General features: G+C 41.8%; 1 protein-coding gene across 3 annotated transcripts in view; it reads right to left on the bottom strand.

The window, feature by feature from the left end:
• Positions 1-21,419, bottom strand: part of LOC133475104 (ADP-ribosylation factor-like protein 15) — a 159,350-nt gene that overhangs the window by 4,051 nt on the left and 133,880 nt on the right. Inside the window, exon 6 of one of the 3 annotated variants that reach the window (XM_061767504.1) lies at positions 13,162-15,583. The exons of the other annotated variants lie outside the window; for them this stretch is intronic. Within the exon in view, the coding sequence (XP_061623488.1) occupies positions 15,551-15,583 (33 nt within the window). The 3' untranslated portion in view covers positions 13,162-15,550. Of the gene's footprint in view, positions 1-13,161; positions 15,584-21,419 lie in introns of those variants that run through there. 3 annotated transcript variants of the gene reach the window in all.

The raw sequence follows: 21,419 nt of genomic DNA, 5'->3' as shown, positions 1-21,419 counted from the left end.
GCACACAATTATTATAATTAGTGCCATTAGTAATACAGTGGACCCTCACTACTACGGGCAGACGTGGTCCAATGGTTAAGATCAGCGCCTGCCACCGTCGGGGACGTAGGTTCGAGACCCCGACTGGATCATTTGCCAACATACCCTGGACTCACGCCTGTGGTGTCCTTGAGCAAGACGCGATACCCCGAACCGCTCCCCGGGCGCTTCAGCCGCCCCCTGCTCCAGTGTGTTCCACTAACAAGTGCGTGTGTGTGTTCACTGCGATGGGTAAAATGCAGAGAACATATTTTGTGTGCATGCATGGATGTTCATGACAATAAAGGTGATTCTTCTTCTTCTCTTGTGGGGGCTAGGGACCGGGCCTGACTGTGAATAATGAAAATCTGAAAATAATTGACGCTCATTATAAATTGCCATACATTTTTTGTAATAATTCCCCCCCCCCCTTTTTTCATGGAAATCAAAACATCGTATTTGCAAAACCACAAATGTTGTGAAACTGAAAAGTGCTTTGATATGGTTCAATGGGTTGGCTACATCAAAACATTTTGACCTTTGCCCTGAGACATCCCTTGCAACCCAACGCCTCCGAATTTTAATTGAAGATCCCTCCCCTAGCGAGTAGTGGCCTTGCAGTTGCGTTACGTGAAGTAGTGTGATATTTTTACGATTTCCGACTGTCTGTGAGGCAATGAAGGTGTCTTAACAGATGAGCGAGTGTCTGAATGTGATCAACAAGTTGGGCCTGTGCAACCGAGGATGACAGGGGAAGTGAGTGAGCGAGCTCGCGTTGGGAGCCACGCACAGGGAGTTGACAACTGAGAAAATATCAATGACGTCCTCGATTAATCGCAGTCAAAGCTCACAGTTAAGAATGTTAAAATATAACTTAACGTTGCCCGTACACCTTTGTTTTGTTTTTCTTTATGATAGCCATGGTTTGAACCTGCAAGTGATTATTTCCATTCTTTCCTTTGGGACAAATGGTTTTGCAATATGAACAAATTGGAGGTTGTTCACAAGTCTGCACATGTTCCTGTCAAAGCATGCCAAAGCGGGTGATTTGAGGAAGGACGTCACCTTTAAAAATGAAAAAGGAAGCAATCAATGCGATTCTTTGGCTGACGATGTTGTTTTTGAGACGGCCCTGAGGTCAGCTGGCAAAGAAGTAAATATGAAATAACAAACAGCGGCTTGTTTCTGCTGTTAAAATAAAAACAAAAAGACGACCAAACAGGTGCAGTTGACACATCATCAACCTTAATGTGAGACAACATTTTTTTGTCTTGGCTTGCTTTGTTTGATATCTTGCCAGTTTTGCGTATGAAAAAGGCGCACAATCGTTGATTATTTGTTCTATTTCTTAATAAAAGCATGTGAAGACTCATCGACTGGGAATATAAATTCCAAAGTATCCTAGGAAGTGTTTTACAAAAAAAACATATTTATGTTTGTGGCTCTTTACATCTTTAATACTGGTGATCATTGACTAATCGGACGAACAGGTCATTTTATCTTGTTATCAGACAAAATGATCCTTGGACGGTGCAGTGAATTCCCCTGTAGCCAAATGCCTTGAAGTGAAATCACTTATTTCTGCAGAGTGTCGTGCTGTCAAGCTGTGCCATGGTGTGTGGCATGCCCAGGATTGGGGTTCGGAGGAGGGGAGGGTCTTGTGTCTGCTCAAATGCAGCCAGCCATGCCAACGGGCGGGAGAGCGAGCGCCGTCTCTTGCCTCCCTGAGCAGAGTCTCTGTCCGGGTGTAATGTGAGTTTAATGACAGATTAAGTCACCTCAGCCGCGTTTGGCTCAGAGGCCCGGCGAGAAAGCCGAGCGGACCCAAACAGTGTGAACAAATCTGTCTGGGTAACATGAGCCACCCCGGTCCAGGCAGTAGCCCCAGACCTAGACTGCAGACGATGCGGCTGGCTGCCTGTCTGGCTGGCTGGCTGACGGTCTTGCCTGTACCAAGGCCCTCTTCTGGAAGACTCTGGGCCCTGCACTGGCAGACAGTCAAAAAGCCAGCAGTGTTCAGTGTGCGCAGGTGTAGTCAGCTTCAAGCCTCTCTCGCTCCTCCTACAACCTGAGGGCAATTCACCAAAGGGCAATTGCCTTCTTTAGCATTGGCAGGCAACTGCTCTGAATTATGTTCTTGTTATCTGCTAGTACAGTAAGAACAGTGAAGGAGACCGAAGATTATGCATTACAGCTTGTAATATTACCCTCCCCTCCTAAATTTGTAACGCCGCTTTCCTGGACATTTTTTTTTTTTTTAATTCCTCATACTATCTGCTCACCAAAGAATATATTCAGTAACATGAATACATGCACACACATATTTTTCTGTGGAACGCATCTACTTGTTTATAGCGGAAATCTGTGATGTATACTGTGTAGCAATTATTTTTATTTTTTTTGTCTTTTCACACAATACTTAACTTTAGGAAAGAAGAGCCACAGTGGGCATTATACTTTGTCATTTATTGCAGTAAAACATGATGAGCACACTCATGCAGGCTCTGCTCTCAGCCACAGCTCACACCCAGAGACTCACACGCAGCCTCGCTGGCATCAAACACCAACCCACCAGGCCCTGTCTCTTAATTCATTCACTGCCAGCAGTTTTCAATTCAGAGTTCTCCATACTGCTAGCCTTTTAACAGCACTTTGACTGATCTTTCAATACCCACATAATATTGTGTTCTGTGGCAATAAAAGCATCAAGAAAGAGTAGACTCTTCTTTCACCAGAAAAAGTTTGTTTGTAGCTTTTTCCGTTTTTTAGCAATCAACCTTCCTCATTCACTCCATAATACTGTGTCATCTTTTCTCACAATTGCGATATAGATTTTCTACTACCTACCACGTTTATACCCGTTTATACTATACATATACATAAAATGTTCGAGTGTGAATTGCCTAAACTTGTCAAGACTACCAATGTGTGGCATTTCTCTCCCGTTTATAATTTACATAGCCACTACCACCACACTTTAGTGGTACAGCCGGGTTCACGACCCTTGTCCTGCATGCTTCCCCTCCGGTCCTTGTCCTGTCCTTCCCTCACAGGGTATCGCACTACTGCCCCATTCAACACGCTTGTGTATATGTAGGTATATAATGTTTTGCTTTCCTCATCTTGTTTACTGCTAGTGCTTTGTCTTTTTGTGTTCTTTTCTCGCTCCCCTCTAGAAACCTTGTTCTGTTTGACTGATCGACTTTGATTCTCAATATCCATAAAAACACTAAGAAACCACAGCGGCCGCTTAAAAAGTCCACTGTGACACAGTAAAACTGTTCCAGCATAAAAGGGATACAGTGCCACCTTTCTGCTTGACCTAACAGCCGAACAGGACAAAACAAACAAAAAGATTTTTGCAGTTTCCCCACGTTAATATTTAAGATCATCCTTTAAGATCAACAAAGATAACCCAAGTAAACATAAAAGGCTGTTCTTAAATGTTGACTATTTATTAAGGGGGGAAAAAACTTCTCCCTTGTTAAATCATGAATTAACTGCAGCTAATCAAATTTGTTGGTTCATTTTCACTGACCACTCCCAAGCCTGATTACCTCCAGACCTGTTAAAATCAAGAAATCTCTTAAATAGAACCTGTTTGACAAAATGAAGTCGGCCGATAAAGCTCAAAAAGCTGCAACAAAATGCCACGATCCAAAGAAATTCAAGAACAGATGAGAAATAAAGAAAATGTTTATCAGTCTGGAAAGGGTTACAAAGCCATTTATAAAGCTTTAGTATTCCAGCGAACCATGGTGAGAGTTAATATCCTTCCCATGAGTGGCCGGCCAACACAAAGACACTATAATAACTACAGTATTTTTTATATTTCCCATTTTTTCTTTAAATATGCTTACAATGTGTTTAAATAAAATGGATGGGGTAAAACTATTTAAAAAAAAAAAAAAAAAAAAATGAAATTTTTTTACATGGTCTCTCTATATCGCAGATTTTCACTTATAGTGGTATGGGCCTGGAAGGTATCCCCCATGATTCACAAGAAATTTTAATTACCCCCATGAATTATTAAGAGTCCTTGGATCCCTTGAAAGTTATTTTTTAAAATCATGATTATAAAAAAAAAATCATGTCTGAGACAGGTCCCGTGATCAGCGTACATTCAATCCAGAGGTTTTAGTCCCAGCAACAACAGGTGGAGCTTTGGCCTTCAAACCGCTTTAGTGTTATGAAGCTGAAGGAACCCTGTGACCTAATGGCCGGGCGCATCCACACCGCCTCGCCAACAGTGTGGCCCAAACCCGTTTCTTTAAGATTAAGTCCTCCTAAGCGCACTTATGCTTGCTTAAGGAATTGCGTGAGGCAGCAGGAAGGGTAAGTATGTAGTTGCCAGATGGCTCCGAGAATGACCAGTGGGTCATCCAGTCTAGCGTCTTCTAGGTCATACACACCAGCCTATACATACAGTAGGAGAAAGTGGCTTATACCTCCATATGGGTGTAAAAAACAATCCATAATCACCTGCATCACCTGCTTTCCTGGTGCTGGGATCCAGCTCATTGGCCACTCGAGATACACAATTGTGATTCAGAAGAGCACACTGACAACAGAAATTGAGCTTTGACTTGTGCTTTATGCACAGTGCTCTGACTGTCAACTTGTGCAAGGCATTTGATACATGACTACTATTGATGTACTGAAATTAAAATTCTTGGTCGTAACTGAAAATAAATTATTATGCCAATTATTAGTAAAACTGCATTCATGGCTATGACTGAAGAGCCGCCAACCTATAGAAATGTACTTCCAGAACAATTTGTCTGAATTTCTATATTTTTAAAATTATGTCATGAACATTACAGCAGGACAGTTATTGCAGTTATATTATGTAACAGGTTAAAAATAATTCTGCATACTTCAATTAGACAATCGTTAATAAATTATGGCTTGCTTTCTCAAATGCTTTCTCTTGCATTATATTTTTGTATTTAATTGCTGCTAAAATGCTGCAAATTTCCCCACTGTGGGACTAGGATATCATCTAATATAATACTATACTACTAATAATAAATATTTATTATATTAAAGCTTATAGGCTCCTGTTCTCAGGTGACATACTAATTCAGTTCTAGTTTCCAGTTCCAGTCCTTGTGGCTATGTAGCGTTGTGTACAGTATTATTTTCTCTCCAGACACATTATTTTGCCTGCTATTTTACTGTTCAAAGTTGGTTACGCTCTGCGATAACGCAGTTCTAGCCAAACCAATGTGACAAGTATACTGTATCACCCAATCATTTATTTTGGTGTTTCGCAACTAAATGTCACGATAGCTTAGCAATTAGCATGGCTTCTCTGTCTTTTTCCTGTTAATTACTCCTTGTCCTCCCTTCATGACAACAATAGATGTCAAAGGTGTAGCTCACTCGCTGCCATGGAGGCGACCCTCTGTATATTACGATGGGGTTTCTGATCCAATTAAATGTAATACGATCTAGATGTTTAGTGAACTTGTTGAGTGCATTAATACCTTGTTTAAACGTAATTTTCTGTTACTTTCAAAAACGAAACTATACTTTTCCTCTACGCACCACAGCACTGACCTAATGTGTGCAGGGAATACCTGTACAGTTAGTCAGCTGTGCATAAGCTGCAACCCTGGCAAACCTAGTTCCGGCAGCTTAGAGCACGACTGACTGTGCATGGCACCTGGTTGCTCGGTGGCCCATGCCAGGAACACTACGTGACACTCACTAGTAGATTCATGTCAAGTGAAGAGGATATCCTGTCAGAATAAATAGGCTTGGCTGCCGTCTTCTGCCAGTCGGTACCTCCTGGCCACCTTGACACGTGATGGAAGAGGACTGTCAGAGATAGACTGACTAGAAAAGAGAAACCAGAACAACGCTTTGGTTCGTGTTCTCGTCATGAGTGAGCATGACTGCTTTTCATGCCAGTGACGTTACTGCGTGTCAAATGATTGTTCTTATCAGTGGCAGCGCCATTGCGCCGTTTCAACTTTACATGTGCAAATGTTTTGGAATCTGGAACATTCAAGACAGGATAAATGGCCGTTTTTCTCCATCTCGCTCTTCTGCTAATATTACAGTATTAGCCTTTGGAGGTAGTATTTATAGAGAGAGTAAAGTGGTGCCTTGAGATACGAGTGACCCGGGTTTTTCGAGATACTGTATGAGCTGTTATCTGGCAATGTTTTTGCTTTGGAAACGAGATACACGTACTTAATGGTGGCCCTGAACTCAATTCAACTCACTTCACAATAAGCAGCAGTCTGGCAAATATTGAACAATTCATGAAAAAAAGCGGTTTGAGGCTGTTTAATGCCACTCCCACTTAAAGTTTACTGTCACACTAAACATAAAGAGAACAACACATTGTGTATTTAAAACAACATAGCGTTGCCTTATGAAAAAGTCTGCTAACCTTAATGCTAACAAACAATGCAAAACGCCATTGACATCCTAACAGTTACCATCGATAGTCGTGGTTTCAGAAGCAACAAATATCTGAACACACGGTGGAGCAACACAGACAGATATCAATAACAATACTCTGGCATATAATTATTTATCCTCTACGAAAAATGATTATTAAAGCATCTTATTGAGTCACTTACAGTAGTAGTAGTAGTAGTCGTAGAAGACTATTCTTCTTCATTTGTGTCTGCATGACTGTACAGTATTGTACTGTCTCCCGGCAAGCCGGGCACGAATTGGACTGCAGCATTAAATCATGATGCACAAACTTTAATTCTTTACAGTCTAATAAATTATGTAATTGCTGTATGTTTTTATAAAGTACATTATTATAGAATGCTATTTTCTCTTATTTAAAAACATAAACCAACATTTTTGTTTTTTGGCGTGAGGGTGAAATGGATTAATGGCATTTCCATTCATTTCAATGGGGAGTGTTTTGAGGTACGAGAGTGGTCACGGAACTAATTAAACCCGTATATCGCTCCGTTGTATTTTCTCCAGTCTAGTGTGTGCCCGGTTAATAACCGTTAGTGCCTTTCTTATGGGTGTAATTGCAGAGGCCCAAAGGCTAACGTATGACTGTTACTGATAAGGCAACCCACTTTGGTCCAGTTATCGTGTGATACGCTCACATATTTGGGAAGTCAGGTCTAGCATTCTTTCAGAGGATAACAGCAAAGCCAGATGGAACACATGTAGGTCTGCAGGACAAACCCCTGCAGCAGATCTGTATCGAAGAATCACGTTTAATGGCCCACGCTGTAAACTGTAGATTTCTTATGTAGGACAGCTATTCTTTGTTGAGTCTGGCTCCTGCATTTGCCCAACGTCCCAGAAGTCTGAGAATCAAATCTGAATTAAATTTTATAATATTGAATAATATGAGCCGGCACGGTGGATGACTGGTTAGCACATCTGCCTCACAGTTCTGGGGATCGGGGTTCCAATCCCGGCCCCCGCCTGTGTGGAGTTTGCATGTTCTCCGCGTGCCTGGGTGGGTTTTCTCTGGGCACTGCGGTTTTCTCCCACATCCCAAAAACATGCGTGGTAGGTTGATTGAAGATTCTAAATTTCCCGTAGGTGTGTATGTGACTCCGAATGGTTGTTTGTTTCTATGTGCCCTGCGATTGGCTGGCGACCGGTTCAGGGTGTACCCCGCCTCCCGCCCGAAGATAGCTGGGATAGGCTCCAGCAGCCTGTGACCGTAGTGAGGATAAGCGGTAAAGAAAATGGATGGATGGATGAATAATACTAATAATACTCTTCCTGTTTAAGTACAGCAATAGGATCATAAAATGGAAAATGGAAGAAGAGGAAATGCTCACTTGAGAAGATTTTAGCCGTTGGTGAAAAAACAAAACAAAAAAACAAGCCAGAACACAAGAGAAGCCAATAAAAAGGCTGACTCAAAGTGATATGCTATCCTTCAGACACTACTTTCCTGCAGGCAACATCAAAACTGCTCTGTCGAGCAAGGGGAGCTTTACTCACTAAACTCATTGAAGAGCTAACTTGATTTCAGCCTTGAGGTTTTCATTTGGGTAACCTTCAGCAGGGGCTCTGTTCAACAGAAATAACATCCTTTGTTCAAATGCTACTTAGGATCATGTGTGCCTAACAGACCTATGGGGAAGAAGGCAAAATGGTGCCAAAGCGCATCATTAAACACTGTATTCTTATTATTTATTCCAAGTTTGGAAATACAACAGGGTCCTTTCAATTTGAAGATGCGGGGTCCCTGTCGCTCAGAGGAAGAATTAGGACTTCTATGAACTAGGGAAAGTGGCATACTCAAATATCAAGACAATCAATTACCCTGTCCCTTGACATGTCGGGCCCCTGCCAAGATATCAGTCACCTGGAAAGTGGCCCACACTGGCGACTACGTTGAAATGGTGGGGTAACACGAGATCCACTTACCATATAATAGGTATGCCTTTGTTTGCTTTTCCGGCTTACCTAGAGAGTCTAGAAGACATGAGAAAGCCTGGCGCTCCCTACGAAGGGAACTCTTGGGAGGTCAGTGGAAAAAACAAACATTGCACCACAATCTGTGGGAGGTGTCAAATGAAACCGCCCACTGGCCAGTAAATAAAGCCAGTTGATGCCAGACTGCAACACCTTGGGCAAGGAACCCTATGTTACTGTACCTTAGCCTGACCCAAGGTAAAGGAAAGTCAACAACCCCATCATTTGCCAAGAGAAAGTAGGAGGCACATGAAAACCACATTTGTTTCATCAAGTGAAGACACCAGGACCTGTCTGATATTTGTTAGGACAGATAGTGGGGCCAACAGCACATATGCTTCCAACACCAAACTGTGCCAAAATGAAGTCAACATTCAATTGTTGTTAGCGAGCCCATAAGGACTTAAAAGAAAAAAAATTGTTTTCAAACTGCTAGCAGGTTATGAATGTAGCCTCACTTCAATGCTCCCTCCCCCTGCCCTTGCGTCTCTGACTAAAGCCACACCCATCACTAAACCTGAACTTCACGTCATACATGTTTGCCCTTGTTTTGTCTCTAGATCTAATACTTTTGTCGCCTTCCGGGAGTAAAACAAAAAACAGGCCAAATAAAATTCTGGAACACATGCTAAAGGACTGTTGACATTTGTATCTGTTTTCAATTAAAATGTCAGTTTGTTTATACAATGGTGCCTTGAGATATGAGTTTATTTTCTTCCACGAGCATGCTCATAACTCAAAACACTTGTATCTCAAATCATCTTTCCCCACTGGAATCAATGGAAATGCCATTAATCCGTTCCAGCCTCACCTCCAAAAGTTTGTTTTTAATGAGAAAATTAGCATTCTATAATATTGTACCGATCGAGTATAATACGCTCCCCCAAAATCGACTCCAAAAATCAGGACAACCCTTCAAACTATTGTAATACGTACCATCTATTTGCAGCTATCCTTGCTAAAAATATTATTATCCATATTTTATTTGGGTTTTGTTGTTCAGAAATGTTCTGGTCTGTGTGAATGCACTGATGTAATTCAGATTTTTATGATCGAATGTTCGTGTCGCCTCCTTTCCGTTTCTACTCGTATTCTCATATTAGCAAAGAACAAAGATGGTGATCGACTCAAGTCAATTCTGAATGATACGGTCAGTATAACATTTTAATAGTACTGTTGAAAATAGTCTCACCGGTTAGGCTGCGATTGGGTGCCATGTCGTCCCTGTCCTGCGATGTGTAAAAAGGAGTTAGCATGTAGCAATGGATGACAAGGGGAAAAGCGACATTGTTGTTGCAATGCTTGTTTCCTGCACGAGTGCTCCGCTCGGAGTTCACAGTGTTGGATGAATCAAGTCACCTTTTTCACAACCTCTACGTGCCAGTATTGTTTATACAATGTGAATTTCTTTTCCATTTTCCTTATACCCTTGCATAATACACTTATTTTCATTTGTTAGGGGAAAAAACATTATACACAAGAAATTAAGGTAAATAGAATGTAAAGAATCAAACCTGCTCCTTCTGGTGTGCACGCCTTGGCCACCTGGGGCCAGTATAATACAGACATATGGATATACTGTACATGGAGACAGTCTCAGCTCAAGCATGGCAGTAATATTGGTAATTCTTCCCAGAGGATAAAGAATATATGCCTATGAGTATTGTTATATTGTCTGTCTGCATCCGTTGCTGCACTGTTTGTGTTCAAATGCTTAAAGCTTTATATAACACTGCCACATACATGATATTTGTTAGCCCATCTAAGGCTTTTCCCATTATGTGTTAGCATTATGCTAGCAGAAGCTATATGGTTGTTTTAAATACAATTATGTTTAGTTTGACAGTAAACCTCAACTGGGAGTGGCAACAAACAGCTTCTGGCGTCCCTTTTGAAGAATTCTTCACTAAATATATCTGCCAAACTGCTGCTTGTTGTGAGTTGAGGTGAGTCACTGCCATGATACAGCGCTTGTACCTCAAGTTTTTGTATCAGAGCAACTGCTCGTATCTCGAAAAACTCTTGTCACTCGTATCTCAAGGCACCACTGTATTACAACAGCATTTTTGGACCCGACGAAGGGTAATCATGAGTTTATTTAGGTGCAGTGCTGTGCAGCAAGCAGTTGCTGTGCATGCACGTCAAGTGCCCTCGCCTGCTACATGCCTGACAATAATATTCCAGTTTTGCAGACACCTGTCTTAATAGGAGATGCTTGTGTTCAAATTTGGAAAGTATAAAAGTTTGAAAAGTCAAAGTTACTGGATCCAGGCCAAACCAGCAAGTGAAAGTGCTGCAGCCACACTGGAACCGAGCCGCAATTGTTTTTGAACTGTAGGACCACTGGCGTCGGCAAGTATCATATTAAGACCCCAATGTCACGGCGCAAAGCTTAGCAGCATTAAGATTTACTGTCCTGTTCCACCGTGATAGGAGCAAAGGTCTCTCCCAGACTCGGCTCGGTGCAGGTTCAAAGTGATCCATTGATGGTACACTTTTCTTCAAAGCCAAGTGGCCACTGCCAGATCAGAGCCATCCCTCAGAGGTGCAGTAAATCTGAAATAGACTGCATAGGAGACGTTCTCGCTGACCCATTCAGTGTGCTCCATGCAACAATGCTATTGCTCTTGAGAGTGGTGATGATGTACTTTCCATACAGAGATGCAAGATGTGTCTGAGAAGCTTTATACCATACAATGAGATTTTTTTTCTTTTACAAATAAAGGTCTAAACGCAGCATGGCTTTACAAAAAAAACCTGACATAACCATTGGTATGATGGTGAACCATTTCCACATGATCTAAAAATGGATCTAACCTGATTACCTCATTCACTGCAGAGGAAGTTTATAATTGTCAACTGGAATCCAACTATTTACTGCCACCGATGTATATAGCCTTCAAGTATGGTTTACAGACCAGTTTTTCAGTAGAAGACAAAGATTAGGTGTTGAATTTCAGCTTGTCGCATCGATTACGTGGGACAGAAATGCCAACATGTTGGAAGTCAGACAAGTTCAAGCACCTATCACTTTAAAAGACTATATGTATGTATGGTATAGACAGAGTTTGTGAGAAAGTGTGTAGCAGAAAGTGTGCATCGGAATTGTGGGAAAGATGACGCAGTTCATGGAGTGAATGAGAAATGTAAAAAAAAAAAAAAATAATAATAATAATAATAAAAAAACAACATTCAATTCAAGCTAAGTGGTGAGTCAGTGTTGCTCAAAGCGCATTTCATAGTAAAATATCTGCCCAAAAAATATTTTGCAATAAAAATGTTTTTGTTGTTTTATAATTTGAGGTGTCACAAAAGCAAAAAGGGTCAAAATCACTGTTCTGCTTGACATGTTTCTTTTCACAAAAAGTTTGTTTTCTCTTATTTTTTGTCAGAAACCGGTGTTTTGGGGGGAAACCGACCCGTGTTCTAGTGCTGACACTAAAGAACAGAAAACCCTTAGAAAACAAACTTTTTTTCAGGTGAAAGAAGAGTGTCTTCTCTTTTGGTAGGTTCAGTGCTTATATTGTCACAACATAAGACAACATACTGTGGGTATTTAAAGATCAGTCAAAATGCTAAAACGGCTGGCAAAATGGGGAACTCTGCTTTGAAAATAGCTGGCCTCAAAATGGAGGCTATGTAAAACAGAATGGTCCATCTCTAAATGTAAAGTCTGTACAGACAAAAATGACTGATACATTTGTCACATTGGCACATGTGTTGAAGCTGGAGATCTCTCACAGAACGAGGAAGGAAGGTGAACAATTAGTAATAACAGTCAGGCTACAATCCTCTCATCTCGGCTAGAATATAATTGTCAGTTTCAGTGGCAGAGCTGTGGCCCCTTCACCATGGGTTGACCTGCTCGACATGAAAAAAAGTTTGTGAGGATTAAGTAGCTGGGAAGTGTGTGCAGTGGTGGAAGCGAGGCATCCCTGTTTGGCTTATTACAGCTTTACAGTAACTTAATTTGGTAAAGGCCCAGGGCGGTCTGACAAAGAACATCTGGTCTTTGGTTCTCGAGCGGGTCAGCTGGCATCTTGCCTGTGTGGCACGCTGCAGGGACCAACGTGCCACCAACCAACCGCCCTCCTTTTCTATATTTCTCGTGAGGCTGCCTACCATGCTGTCGCAGCCCACACAGAGGGTCGTCCAAGCCCAGGCGGTCCATCACAAGCTACCCTCACCCTCCCTTCTGCAGGACCCCCCTAGTAGGACCCTCCTCCCCCCCTTTCACTCTGAGGCCCCCTTTCATGCACTAGTCCTGACAGTTGACCAGCTTGAAAGCTGTGGCAGGCCCCCCACTTTAGCACACAGCACGCGGCATTACAATCAAAGTGCTCGCCTTCTGCAAAAGATTTAAACCATGCATCAAGTAGGGGTTTGCACATGCTTTCACTAAAACCAAAAACAGAAACAAACATACACATATATATAATATAAACTGTTTTTTCAGTCTCTTTGACATCAGTAAACCAAGATTTGCTCAATCGAGAGAAACACTATGTCCAGTTTTTACAAGAGCTTTTTACTTGCTAAGTAGCTGGCTTACTTGGGCTTAGTGAGCAGCAATAGTTCTCTAGAAAATGTGTTCATTTTAAATCACTGTTACCCATTGCAGAAACTGATCCTGGCTATTTTAAATGACTTCCGAAGAATCTGTGGAGCCCCAATTGAGACTGCACACTAATACCACAAATGAGTATTTTCATACTACTGCAAATCATGAAAGCATACGAGTATCAAAAGTGAATACTTTTACAAGTGACAATCAAAAGTGACGGAAACAAAAGTGGTGCCACTTAAGTTGAACCTTGATTGAATGTTGGCAAAACATGACTACAGACTATTGGGAAGTTTGCTAAAAAGGTTTGTTTCAATAGATGACCAAAAGGTTCCCAGTGTTTGGTCCCTGTGAGTCAGCAATGGAAGCAGGGGTCAAATCACATGCTGAATAGGCTTTTCGGAAGTCTTGTCCTGGCTAGCGGCGGCCAGTCGTCCGACCCTTCTTGAAAAACACACAAAAGGGAGGGCACGGGCCACAATTGGATGGGATTCTTTTTTTTCTTTCCCTCCAATGGAAAGTCCAGTTTTGAATAGGGTCTAGCTAGCTGAATTCCGTTCCTCCCTGATTTTGAGAGGACCCGCTGAGGTCAGGGTTCAGCAACATTTGACGTGAGCTGTGGGAAAAGGCAAGCTACGTGCCCGCACAACCTGCCGACAGCCTTCTCACCCAAAATGCCCCTTAACCTCCCAGAGGGGCGGACCACCAGCCCGGGGATGAAAGGATGAGAAAGGCTGTATGGGTGGGAAAAAGAAAGAAAGCAGAGATGAAGATGAGTGGGAGGGTCTGCAGTAAGACAAAGATGTAGAAGAGGTATAGAATCAGATCAATCAGCATCAGAGATGATTGAGGTTTGAATGAAAGTTATTAGCTGAAACAAGTGTGACATTCCGAAATTGATGGAGCCTGACAAGGGTAACCTTTGAAAAAGAATCTCAACAAACACATTTTTGGAAAACAACACTAAAGACAAAGTTGTCATCTGTAAGCAAAACAAATGTTTCCATTTTCTTTTTTTGTGTAAACCCTACAATCAGAAGCCCCGTTTACACTGCCTGTAAAAGGCATTTTCTGCCTTCTTCCCTCGCTATTCTGTATAAAGTTTATACCGATTACATTGTACAGTTTAAAAAGCGCACTGACATGGCATGGAGTATCAGAGCCATAACAAAGGTGCGACAATGCCTCCAAAAGACATGAATTCGAAGAGGTCTGAAGATTAACACCCATCGCGCTCTGTTGTGTTGAAAGCAACTGTCACCGTCCGAAAAGAATTCTGCGGCAATACCCACTGAAGATTGTCACTGTAGTGCCACCATCTCTAGTATGTGACTGCACTGAGAAATCTGTTATGAAGTAAACAAGTTGTGACACTTTCAGTGTCAATCCTTGAATTGAGCAGTTTAACAGAGATTAATATGTCAATATCTCCTGAAGTCTGCAATGTTACCTCTACTCTGTCGCACTTCTGCCCTAAACAGAGTGACGCGGTGCGAGAACGATCTAACATCTTGGACTCTGTAGTAACTCATTTCCACAAAGACCAACAATGTACTTCAATCTTTTCAATATACAAATGGCAACTATTCGGGGGACATTATACTCAGTGCAACAATGAGCACCGAAGCAGCAGTTTAGAACATTGAGAGAGGTGTAAAATAATAGCAATAACCAATTCATTGGGTTTTAGTTCTGCCCCTAGTTGACATGTTAAATGCCCATCCCTATACAGGGGGTCCTCGGTTTACGACATATTTACATTCTTATGGCTACATTTACACAATGACAGCAGTTCCATTTCAGGCCACAGTGGATAAAAAAGTGTGGTCGTGAGACAACGCGTTGGGACAGGATGGGCAAACGTGACAGGTCGTGATTGCTGTGGCTGCCCGGCAGGACTTTTACATTTTTTTGCCACGGCTGCCATGGTGGAGAGGAGAAACCTAGTCAGCCGTAGTAAAATTGAGTGAATGCACCTAAACCTGACAGTATGTAATATACCCTATTGCATACTGTCAGGTTTAGCAGCATTCACTCAAAACCTGGAGGAGATCCGAAGTGAGTTGGGATGCATATATATTACCCGGCATCTCACTGTCCTTTTAAGTTGTGTCATGTTCTTTCACATTTGATATGTGTTTTGTCACAGTTGCCACGGCAAGCGAGGGTGTATGTTAGCCAAACATATCAAACATTTATTGAGCGGCAGTATGCGTCCACCGCGCTGACACCAACTCTAGGCACGGGAGCTTTATTAAGCATCTTTCCAGTCCACAAATGTGCTCCAAAGATGTACATGTTTCATTCTATTATGCATCCTGTCAGTGAAATATTGTTGACGTGGCTGCATGTCCAGGGCCAAGTTGATGTTAATGTGCTGCTTTGTGGTCGGTACATTCATACAATGTGGCCATAGAGCCAGAAATGAAGGACAGAGCACACCAAGGTCACCTGCTCCTCATCCATTTTTCCACTGTAGCCAGCAAATCACACGTCGGGGGTGGGGAGGGCTGCTTGCTGACCAACTTCAGTCTAGACGGCTCAATACGCAGTTGACTTTTTAAACCCGCTCGTCTGGAAACAGAGCAGACGTGAGGTAAGGTAGGGGAGAGGGGAGGGCGACCGGGGGGACGTGTGACAGCAGAGATGCGGTAGTGCGTTTTAGCTGGTGCAGCAGCGCCGGCGGCAGCACTCGTGAATAAGCAGTTACCGATAAGAGTAAAGGCGAACGGAGACAAAAGAGGGAGATGGAAAGCTACCTTGCCTGCTCTGTGTGGCTCCATTTTCAAGGTCAAGTGAGCCCCCACCCAAATAAATGCATAAATAAATAAATCGCACCACCTGACACCCTCAGTCCTCTTTGCCTGTCTGCTATCCTACCATTCCAGGTGTTGACCACGATGTGGAGGGTCCAAGAGGATTTTGCATGCTCTTGTTTTAGTTCTGGTAGCGTGCCAGTCCTCAAGGGCGGGTAGGGGGTACACACACACACACACATATATATATATAATAAAAATATTTGTGTCAAAGTCATTGTTCTGCTTGATCTGTCTGCTTTCACAAAAAGGCTGTTTTCTAGTTTTTTTTCCCCCCCTCCAGAAACAGATTTGGCCAAAAGTAGCCTATATTTGACTGCTGATTACTAAAGAATGGTATAAGCTAGAGGCACACTTTTGAAAGAAGAGAGTCTCATCTTTCTTTTGGTGGTTTTGGTGTTTAAATAGTCATAGTACACAACATTCTGTGGGGCTCTCAAAAATGCCTGGCAGTCTAGGTGTTCCCTGCTCAGGAAACGGCTGACAGTGAATGAGTTAATCACTTCGTGTTGGTTGCGATGGTCCACACTTACTTCGCTTGCTGTGCGGCGGGTTAGGTTCATCCTGATATTTCAGCTGAAAGCCATATTTCAAAAAATTGTGAGTAGGGTCGTTCGTTCTCAACACTTTTTAACACCTCTCTGTAAAGCCACAAATGCACTGAGTGCAATTCCATCTTTGGCAAAAATATGTCTGCCTCCAATATGCTAGGTGGTGATGGTGTGGACAGCCTTCTTGCTGCTTAGAAGTCAAGCGGTAAAAGTAATAACTTTATAACTCTGTCCATTTAATACGTGCATAATTATTTTTTTATTTCTTTATTTTGCACAAAGGAGATTTGCCTTGGGTTTTGGTCTCAGAAGGCAGAGAAGGGGTGGGGGCAAATCGCTGAACACCTTTGGAGTGTGTCAACTTTTGACACAACTACAAAAGCCCTCAAGCAATTGTTGGATGCCAATCAAAAGTCAAGACTGGTATGATAATAGTGGATTAAATAGATTGCTTTGGCTTGATGGTTTGCTTTGATTTTGTACTGTTTAGGCAGAGGAAAAACAGTGAATAAAGGAGACATCTGCTGAATCAGTTGACAGGAATGCAGCAATCTTTTTGGACTGTGGGTGGGGGGAACGAAGACGTTATCGCTTGCAACCTACTCTAATGACAATTAAGCACTGACCTGACCTCATGCCTGTGATGAGGCATGAGACAGAGCAAAGGTCGACACAACAGTTATATAAAGTGTGACATCAAGCATCACTTTGATCCTAAGTGGTTATAGAGTTGCGGAAACTGTGCGAGCGCACAAGAGCCTCCTGCGGGACTGCATGAGACACAGTTAGATGTGAGTGATGTAAAAGAACAGGACATTTTGTTTCTGTCTGTTTTCGAAACACTGTCTAAACACAACCTGTGCCTGAAAACACTGGAATATATATGCATGCCAGGAGAGTACCAACTGCCTCTACTCCTTCTCTTAGCCAAAAGCTTACAGCCCTGTTTCTCACCATCCATCTGTCCAGATTTGTTCACTATTTATGCATGATAATTGCTCATAATGATAATAATGGGCCTAGTGGTTAGCACATCTGCCTCACAGTTATGAGGTCGGGGGTTCGAATTCAAGCTCTGTCATTCCTGTGTGTAGCTTGCATGTCCTCCCCACGCTTGAGCTGGGTTTTTTTTGGGCTTCCGCCAACATTCTGAAAACATACGCGTTAAGTCTGCCGCACTGGAGCTACCTGCTGAGAAAAAGTCCCTTGAGACCATTTTGCTCGGCAGATAGTTTGCTGTGTGCACGTAATTTTGATGTGAGTTTTTTGCTTTACGAGGCCTTGAGGCAAATATCTGTTTGATATTTTTCACCTCACGAGGTGAAAAACTCAGCGTGTGCACGCTACTTGATCTACGTCAGAAATTTCATTGGTAAATCAAAAGTAATCCTCCGCTGTCACGTTTTTAAAATGGCGGCTCGCACTGAAATTGTCACTATCCACCTATATATTAGAGGATAAATTGGTCAATATGTGGCCAGACGTTGGCTCGTCTGATTTAATTAATTAAACTGAAGAACTGACCAAATGAGGCTACTCCTCATTTTGTTGATGAGGCGTCGCCGTTGCAGCGTGTTTACTGGTGGGTCGCATCCTGAATATGAACAGTGGATGCGTTTTGATTGGCTCCATGAATGTCTGCCCTCAGCACGTAATACAAATAGGTGCGCACATGGTGAATTTTTCCATATCGTGAGGTGAAAAATATCAAACGTTAAATAAAGGTCTTCTGCGGCAGAATTGGCTACTCACCAAAAATTACACGCACACAGCGAGCCATCTGCTGAGCAAACCTTTTGCTTTTTTCTGCTCTAAGTGCTAGAGAACTCTGCATCTTTTTGCACAATTGTCAAAAATAAATAAAAAATAAAAATGTACCGGCATTACCAGATAGCTAGCCCTTTATAATAACCCTTTGTCGCTCAGTGACTGTTTTTCTCAATGTCTTTATGTCTCAAAAGTGTTCTCTGTCAATTGACTGTCTGTTGTCGTACTAGAGCAGCTCCAATTACCGGAGACAAATTCCTTGTGTGTTTTTTGGACATACTTGGCAAATAAAGATGATGATTCTGATAGCTCCAGTGTGCAGCAGACTTGAGGTTCATTGAAGAAATTGTTCATGGGTGTGAATGTGAGTGTAGATGGTTGTTTCCAACTACACTGAGCGGCTTTACTTGAGACCATTAATTTGGCAGACAACAAGTCCGGGGTTTACTCTGCCTCTCACCCAAAATCAGCTGGGATAGAAAATAAGATCAAGCTGTATAGAAAATGGATGAATGATAATGATAAATAATGATAATATTGATGATGATTGATCATTATCAAAAACGTGCTTTTTAAAAAGCAATATATCACAGAATTTAACAGTCAAATGATTTACTGACTGCACCCATGAAGTCATTATGTTTCTGCAAATTCTGAGTAATAATTCAACATTGAGCTTGCAACATAATCTTCTTGCAATTCTTTAACCAAGGATATGAGAAGGTTGAGGAAAATTAACCAATCAACAGCAAAGATGGATGCAATTAACATCAAGTACTAATTCCTCTCCAATAATTCAAAAACTAAAAAGCATCCACGTATTTGTCAGTGACTAATCTGAAACTTTCACTTTTTTCCAAACTGTGAATGAGCTGGCAATAATTAAATAAACATTTCCCATCAGTAGTGACGCAAGTGTAAGGTATAATAAGGATGATCTTAACAAGTAAACTTTGAGACATTTGGTAACAGACTTGCTCACACTGTGTTGTTTCCTTCAAAAGTTTCATTGATTGGCCCTCACCTGTGCCTCATCACACCACGCATCCAATCACAGACCGGTGGAGAATTTCGAGCCACGCGCGTCACCGGCCCCGATGACACATGCGCCATGTGCCAGACATTTGATGAAACTTTCAGACATTGGGCGCCACATGAGTCATGCAGCACAGCCACTACCCAACGTGTGCCAGGACCTGCAAGTTCACCATGTGCACAAATGTGACGGAGGACAGTGGTTGACGAGCCACTTCCGTCTTGGACTGTGACCAGCACAGTTTGCTCAAGACGGACTGGCTCATTACACCTTCTGGACTTTTCATGGAGAATAATGCATCACTGTCATCAGAATTACATAGGAATTTGAAACCAATTCTATTCTTGCAAGGAGGGAAGGTGGTGGTCTTTATGGGCTTTTCCGCTGCTGCAATGTGCCAGTGTGACGTTATTCTAATTCTACAATTCAATGTAAACTCGGTTTACGAACTTAATTTGCATACAAGACTCTGTTTGCAAACCGAAATACTTAGTAATAATTGCTCCAGGTCCGAACCGAATTGTTTGAGGAGCAATTTTTCCCATTAAAATCAATAGAGACAGAATTAATCTGTTCCAGTCCCAGAACAAAATTATGTTTTCCTTGTTTTTTTGGGGCGTAAGTAAAAAGAAATACAGGGACGCACCCGCAATAGAGTGATAATCTGTGATGTCAAGAGATCACATGAAAAAACCTTTATTTAATTTTTTTTTTCCCCCCCAAAGTATTCCTTAGCATCATATTCTTACTCTCACAGTTCTCTTTAAGTAAGAGACAAAGCGTGCTTGCTTCAAGATGTTAATTTGTCAATCCGAGCTGGTCTATTGTAAAACTGACACAAAAACAACTGAGGAATAAATAGCAAAAAGTGTGGAAAGCACATAAATTTGTCGAACAAAAGTCTGTTAGCTTAATGCTAACATGTAATGTTAAATACCATAGATGGGCTAAAGGAAATTAGTGCAGATTCTATGGTAATTATAAACAACTGCTACTTTAACAAATGGAGCAGGACGAATATTAAAACAACAAAACATGGTACTGTATTACAATGAAAGGAAGTCTTCTTGCTCCTCACCCGAAAAACTGTTTTGGGAAAGGCCAGCACCAGATAATAGTCACAGTGCTCTAAATTACTCAGATGCAAGGAAATGCAGAGTTGAAAGGAGTTTTGTCATCGGTGACTTCAAGTCAGGCCCATGATTGAGAAGTTCCAAAATGCAATTGCGGAACAGACGATACGTTGTGACAATTTCTGTATCAGACATCTGTCTCCTCTCCCTTTGTTGAACCTCCTTGTCATGGCCATTTCACCTGCCTTTCTGAAGCGCTATTTAAAGACCCAATATCAGCGATAGCAATTTGTCTCAGGTTTGATTAATCATTTTGCATGTGCTAAATCCATCTATTTGCATATCAACCTTCCAGAATGCACAAAATGAACTGTGGAGCAATTTTGCATGTTTTACAGACGCAACCCTGGGTGGGTGGGCTCAGTTACTAGTTCAGCTTGTGTGCTTTTACATCCGTTTGTGTGAGCAATCGTTTGTGCCCATTTTTGCATATGCAAGCCTTTAGTAAATCAGGCCCTTTGTGTAAAACCTTTAATTGCAATTGACAAGAGAAAAGGTTTAGAAATTCCAACAATTCCATGGTAACCAACGTTAATCAAGTACCCTGTCATTGTGACAAATTATCTTCAAACTTTACATATTATGTGTTTGCTTGCACCAACGATTTTCAGGACCCTCTTGGATTTCTAAATCATGCTAATGTTTGCTATGATTGGTAGAGAGTGAGAGGACAGGCAAGATTCTGCATGAATCCGTTTTCAAATGTGGTGCATGGTACGACATGCAGCGGTGTGCTGTTTTACTTGGCAGCATACTTAGTGACATGCTCCATGCACCCAAGTTACATGAACTAATGAAAAGTGATCTAACAGATTTTAACATTTGAGGCATGTTCAAAAACATTGGGGGGATAGTCAATCAATTTAAAATTGACCTTGTTTACTAGAGATTTATTTCATATTCAGAGACGATGTATAATCAAACTATTAATCAAGGTTTCTTACATTTATCCTGTCCACCACGCCCATCACACAGGGCCGTTAGTCATGTTCTCCAAGCAATAATGCAATGAAATCAATCAATCTGATGAATCTAGACACATTTTAGGAGGGTTAGAGTTTGGAGTCAGGATGTAACATGCTCCACTGAGGGATCATCTGATACCGT

The sequence above is a fragment of the Phyllopteryx taeniolatus genome, chromosome 3 (genome assembly GCF_024500385.1).
Source record: "Phyllopteryx taeniolatus isolate TA_2022b chromosome 3, UOR_Ptae_1.2, whole genome shotgun sequence".
Taxonomy (NCBI): domain Eukaryota; kingdom Metazoa; phylum Chordata; class Actinopteri; order Syngnathiformes; family Syngnathidae; genus Phyllopteryx; species Phyllopteryx taeniolatus.
This window is presented reverse-complemented; position numbering and strand designations above follow the sequence as displayed.